This window comes from Galeopterus variegatus, unplaced genomic scaffold (genome assembly GCF_000696425.1).
Source record: "Galeopterus variegatus unplaced genomic scaffold, G_variegatus-3.0.2 Scaffold10044, whole genome shotgun sequence".
Taxonomy (NCBI): domain Eukaryota; kingdom Metazoa; phylum Chordata; class Mammalia; order Dermoptera; family Cynocephalidae; genus Galeopterus; species Galeopterus variegatus.
Genome location: NW_007736155.1, coordinates 21,470 through 28,396, shown reverse-complemented (window position 1 = coordinate 28,396; position 6,927 = coordinate 21,470). Strand labels below are relative to the sequence as shown.

The window sequence follows — 6,927 nt, the reverse complement described above, 5'->3', positions numbered from 1 at the left end:
ATGCTCAACGTCACTCAGCATCCAGGAAATGCAAATCAAAGCCACACTGAGATATCATCTCACTCCAGTTAGGCTGGCTATTATCAAAAAGATTGAGAATAACAAATGCTGGCAAGGATGCGGAGAAAGGGGAACCCTCCTACACTGTTGGTGGAACTGTAAAATGGTGCTGCCATTATGGAAAANGAAAGGGGAACCCTCCTACACTGTTGGTGGAACTGTAAAATGGTGCTGCCATTATGGAAAATGGTATGGAAGTTCCTCAAACTACAGACAGAACTGCCATATGATCCTGCATTCCCATTGCTGGATATATACCCAAAGGAAAGGAAATCATCACATCAAAGGGACACCTGTACTTCTGGTAGCTCTATTTACAATAGCCAAGAGTTGGAACCAGCCTAAAAGCCCATCACGAGTGGATAAGGAAAATGTGGCCGATTTATACAACAGAATACTACTCTGCTATAAAAAAGAATGAAATCCTGCCATTCGCAGCAACATGGATGAACTTAGAGAAAATTATGTTAAGTGAAATGAGCCAGGCACAGAAAAAGAAACACTGCATATTCTCACTAATATGTGGGAGCTAATAAAAATAAATAAGTAAATAAATAAATAAACACCCCCCCCCCAAAAAAAAGATAACAACAATCACAATAATTTGTTGAACTTTTTAAGAGATGAGAACAGAACTGAGGTTGCCAGTGGTGGGAAAGGGGAAGGGGGAGGGGGGAAAGAGAGAAATTGGTAAAGGGTCACAAAAATCCAATACATTGTATAATGATAAATTAAAAAAAAATTAAAAATATTTAAAAATCAGCTTCATTGAGATATAATTCGCATACTGTATAATTTATTATAGTCTCAGCACTGTGCAGCTATCACCATCATCAAATTTTAGAATTTCATCACCCCAGAAAGAAACCCAGCACCAGTTGACACTCACTCCCCATTTCCCTTCTTCCAACCCTCAGCCTTAGGCGACCACTAGTCTACTCATATTTTCAGTCTCTAAAATTTACCTGTTTAGCACATTTCATCATCATGGAATCAACAGCATGTAGTCATTCATGACTGCCTTATTTCACTTAGCATAATGTTTTCAAGGTTCATCCATGTCGTAGCATGTGTCAGTACTTCACTCCTTTTTATTGATAAATAGTATTTCATCGTATGGATACACCACTTTTGTTTATCCACTTGTCAGCTGATGAACGTTTGGGTTGTTTCTACTTTTTTGCTCTTACGAATAACCTTGCTAGGCACATTTGTATATGAGTTTTTGTGTGAATGTAAGTTTTCATTTCTCTATGGTATTACCTAAGAGTAGAATTTCTGGGTAATATAGAAACTCATGCTTCATATTTTGAGGAACTGCAAAACTGTTTCTCAAAACGGCTGCACTATTTTACATTCCCATGAGCAATTTACGAGGGTTACGATTTCTCCAGATCCTCGTCAACACTTGTTATTGTCTGTCTGTGGATTATAGCCATCCACACCATGTGTGATGTGGTGTTTCACTGTGGTTTTGACTTGCGTTTCCCTAACGACTAATGATGTTGATCATCTTTTCATATGTTTCTTGACCATTTTTATATCTTCTTTGGAGAAATATCTTTTCAAATCCTTTGCCCACTTCGTAATTGGGTTATTTGTCTTCTTACTGTTGCATTTTAAGAGTTTGTTATATACCCTTGATATGCCACTTAACAGATATATGACTTATAAATATTTTCTCCTGTTCCTTGAGATATCAAATAAAATTAAGTTTAAAGTAAAAGTACCAACACTTGATTACACAATGGCAGCTTTAAAGTAAGGAGAATAGAATGAAAATGATGCCTCATTCGCTCACTCATTCAACAAATAAATACACCTACCATGTGTTAGGAAGTGGGATTTATATCACACATAATTTACATTTGATAAACAAAGATTAATTAATATTTATTTTGCTTTTAAACACTTTTCCCAAATTGCCTTATTTTAAATTTTTTATTAATTGAATCTTTCTTATTTGGTTGTATTAGCAACCAAATAAGAAACTGATCACCACATAGAATGAACAGTCTTTTCAAAAGAATCTACTGCATCTCGGAAGTACACTGTGAAGGACTTCCTTACCTTATCATTCCAGAACTTTCTATAGCTGTGCAGTATAGCAATCACCTTCCTACACTCAACATCACTGAAGAAAAACATTATTTTGATGCATAAACTTATACATATTTTTAAATTTGTTTTTTATTAGCATATTCATTGTTGCAAATCATACTTATTCTTTATGCCCCTTATCTAATCTCCACCCTCCCCTCCCCCTCCCCCTTCTCCCTTCACTCTTCCTCCTCTCCTTCCCCACTTCCCACTCTCCCTCTAATAACCATAGATTTATTCTCTCCATCTGATAAATTAACTGTTCCTTTGTTGGTTTGTTGCCTAGATGATCTGTCCAGTACTGAGACAGGTGTGGTCAAGGCCTCCCCTATTATTGTAAAGCAGATGCTTCTTTTATCACTCTGGAGTATGCTTTATGGAAAGAGAGGACCTCTTCTTTTTTTTTTTTTTCCTTTGGTCTCCACTGGTGCCTTTCCTTGTGTCTATGCAGTTGAGAGTCTGGTGTGCCATCTGCATGGTCACTGTCACTGCTACTATAGAGACTAGCCACTTTTGTGGCAGCCATGGCAATTGCAGTAGCTCTAGTGGGCTACCCACGTGGAAACGGTGTTTTTGGTGTGCTCTTTACCTTGTTGCGGCTGGGTTTGGCTTCCCCCAGCTCCAAAATTATACATATTTGTTTAAAAACTCAACCATGTTACTGGGTAGCTATATTTTCTATGTGTACTTTAACATATGAAATAAGTTCTCATGTTTAAAATCTATTTAATGAGTACCTGAAGTTTATATATAAAAGTGAATATACTTGCCTTTAAACATCATGACAACTATCAGAACCATGGAAAGTGTATGTGAAAAATTCTAAGTTCACCACAGTTTCATTTTTCAAATATTTCAAGATGCTTTCTTTATATCCACTATGGAAAACTGATGCATAAACATGAAATATTCTACAGTAATTAAGGCAGTGTTCTTAGATTTAACAGGACAAACATGTATACAAAGGAAGGAACTAAAATTATTTAACACATGCAAATTTTAAACAGACTGTCAGACAGTATAGCATGCAAGTTGTCTGAGCTTGTCTATCAAGCATGTTCCAGAATGTTAACCTCAATGGGAGCTTTGCTTTCATGACAGGCTGTTTCTTCTGGACTGGAAATAAGGAACAGCAGCATGAAGACCCTCTTTCTTCTGATGACCTTTTTCAGTCTTTGCTTAGGGATGAAGAATTAGTAACAGATGGAGGCTTTCTCAGCTTTTAGCAGCCAGGGAGATGAGATAAAAAATCAAGAAAAAAGGAATGCATTCTACATACTTATTAAAATTTGAAGGACCGTGGAAAAATACAGTTTTTTAAAAAGTAGCTCAGTGACTGTGGATACAACATTGTAGAAGACAATGAGGGGGGTGGGGGGTGGATGAAAAATCACATCTTATTTGGGAACATGTGACAATGTAAGTTTCAGCTGAAACAGATAGTAGGAGTCAAGTGATTCCTTACCAAGTTGGGTGACAGAAGTGACTGAAAGTGAAAAAGAACACCTGCATTGGCTATCTGTTCCAGCCACCTCCTGCTGGCTTCCCAAGTTTCCATCTCATTTTCTTTGCTGTTGTCAAACATCTGGTTTAAGGCTGCCATGAGCTGTTCGGAGAAGGCACAGACTGTGGCCACGAGACTTTGGCAGAAAACCATGTCTCTCCGGAGCTGTGTCTCACTGTCTGTGATCCAAGAGAACGTAAAGACAGCTTGAAAATCTCATAGATGGAGAAAAGCAATTCATTAGGCATTTACGTTCACTGTTATTCCATTTTTATCACTAAACTCACACCATGTGAAAGATGTAACTGAGCTCTATTAAGTACACAAATTTTAGCAATGTCCTTCTTAGAAAAGGCCAACCACCAAAAATTGGTAGAAATATTAAAATAATTTGTCTTAATTGATAGTGACTATTCTGCAATCATTACATTATTTTGAGACCGAGGGAAAAAATAAGGCTTCATTTACTTATATTTTCTTTTCTTTACACAATTCACACTTGCTGCAATGAAACTTTCCTAAAGGAAACTCAAAGTACAATTTTTCAGTTTGTGCTGCCAAATAAAATACAATATTATTAATACTATTTTTTTAATTACCTACTAAACCTACTCAAATGTTAATGTCAAATGCACATGGGGAAAAGAGTATTTAATGTCCAACTGTTTATAAAAATAATTAAATCTGTATCTCCTGAACTAAGTTGTTCAGCTTCATAAACTATAAATAAGTCCAAATTTAAAGGAATATGAATTCTTATATTTCTTTGACATGAGTAATGTACAGTTTTAGCATAAATTGACTTTCATGTTTACTAGAATTCTTATCCTGCAGCTGACTGGATTTTCGGTTGACCCACTTTGCAGGTATGTTTGCCCTGTTAATTGCCACTCCTGAGCTGAAGTTTTTTCAAATGGAAAGAAGCCAACACAGAGGGTTCATTTCTTTGAGTGGGTGGACATATACAAACTACATAAACTGCATAGACACCATGCTGTACATTCTGCACATTGAAAACTCACTTGTATTAAAACAATAACAAAGGAAAAAATAACCTCTGCCCCAAAGAGTATGGACTATTTGCAGGGCTCATGGAAACTTCTGCAATAAAGACACATTGTCAATATTAGTGTATAACATACAGATAAATGCTGCCTTTATTCAGTGTTGACTTCTTGTTTTATTGACAAAAAGGCATAATTTTTAAGATGTTTATCAAGAACATTAAACATCTGTTTTTAATAACCATCAAAGGCATGTGTACACATAATATAATTCCTTTGTGTTACTCAGTTTCACTGTTACAACACCCACGCTTGAAAATTTTATTTTAAAAGAATTAAATATTAAAAATAATTCTATATTGAAAATATTCATTTATTAGGTTGAACTATGTGAACTTGCTGCTTTGGTCAGTCCAAATGGTTGAGTACAACAATTCCATATGGTTTAACTTATTAATTTAACCAACATGTATTAAACATTTCCCTTAAGTGGTTCTATCCCATGTGCTCCATGCTACTAAATGGGAAAGAGCGTTTTACAGGTAACTATAAAATGTCCAAACTGGGAACAAACTTTGTCCAATTCTCAATTAAGAAAAAAACAAAACACCTATTTTGTTGTGCACAATTTCTAACAGAGAGCAGACATTCAATAAATGTTTCTGAATGAATGAATAAAAATAATGACTGAGTAGAGCTAACAAACAAATGAATTCAGTGAAATGAAGATTCCTGAGTTCATTTTCTGGCTTCTTGAAATGTCTGGATTTAGTTTGACTTACGAGGGTAATTCAGATAGCATGTCAGCTCAAATGCGCAGCTAGAATACTGAGGCTGAAGATGTATTTAAGCCAAGTTAAGATTTTCATTCAACCTCATTATCAAATCAGAAGTGATCACAATTAACATTCACTAGTCTTTTCAATATGCAACACCTGTTGATAAGTAACTGCCACATTTTAACACTGAATATCCCACAGGAAGTAAACATTGCACCAATTACTGGAGATACGGAGAAGTCCAAGTTGGGACCTTGGCTGTGTCTATGCTCATAGTAGAGTGGTAGAGGTAAATACACAAGATGTCTTAGACCACACTGCCATTTAAATTCTAAACCAACATACTTTCAGTTGAAAGACACTTAACAAATGCTTATTACTTCTGGAGGTGATTTTCAGTTTCCACCTTCCTATTTTCAACAGAGAGTAGAAGACTCGTTTGCATTGACTTCAAAATGCACATCATGTATCAAGAACTTTTCAAGTAGCTTTTTACAAATTATCATCTCTCACAGTGAGTGACAAAGTTAGAAAACTCAATGGCATAAAGGGGTCCTCACAACTTTTCTTCAACTTCTCAATGTGTCACCTCCCTCCATCCATTCCACAACCAGCCACGGTCTAACAGGGTGGTTGTGAGATTAGTACGATGTATCTGAAAGCCCCTGGAACAGCAGGCTGTGCAAACCTCTCTTGTTTGAGCCACACTACTGCTCAACGTTCCCCAAACATTAAATGCCCTGATAGCCCACACTTGGTCTATGGGCTCCCTCTGTCTATGGGCCCTGTCCTCCCCTCTCCACCTAGCAAACTTTAAGTCCTTCTCAAGAATCAACTCATCAAACTATTGAAGCACACTGAACTCTTGAAATATTATCTTCTCTTGTGAAATTTCCTCCCTCCTCCAGTAAGTTCTGTAAACTTAGTTATATCACCACAAACCTGGGAACATCCCTCCACCACCGGGCGAATCTCATAGCATTGGGAGGGTTTGTCTACCTGTTTGTGTTCCCCAAGGGACCTCAGCAAGGCCAGGGGAAGCAGCATATCATGGGAGTTATGCTCACAGGCCCTAGAGGCACAGAATCTGCTTTCATCTACCCATTTTAAACCATATGACCTTAGATATCAGATCTCTATGTGCAAAATGGGGGCCATTCCTACTTCTTAGATCTGTGACAAAGATAAATAGGATAAAAACATTTAAAGCACTTAGAGTAAAATCGGGTACCATTATTGTGATTTTTCCCTTCTCTAGCACCTAGCACAGTGCCTGGCACTGAGTAGGTGCTTATTTTTATTGCTGAATGCAGAAGGAACAACATGAAAAATAAAGAAATAAACCAAAATCTGCTAACTCTCAGTAAAAACATCCAAGTCTTTTCTTTTTAATTATTCAGCCAAACAAAATTCCTAAGTGTCCATCCTTTACCAAAGGTATTCTTATTCCCCATTTTTATCAATAAGAAAGAACTACAGT

General features: G+C 36.6%; 1 protein-coding gene across 1 annotated transcript in view; it reads right to left on the bottom strand.

The window, feature by feature from the left end:
* LOC103609750 (phosphatidylinositol 3,4,5-trisphosphate-dependent Rac exchanger 2 protein-like) overlaps positions 1-6,927 on the bottom strand; it is a gene marked incomplete at its 3' end in the record, with an annotated part of 52,902 nt that overhangs the window by 25,300 nt on the left and 20,675 nt on the right. The window contains exon 8 of the mRNA XM_008594040.1: positions 3,626-3,843. Coding sequence (XP_008592262.1) covers positions 3,626-3,843 — 218 coding nt within the window. The remainder of the gene's footprint in view (positions 1-3,625; positions 3,844-6,927) is intronic.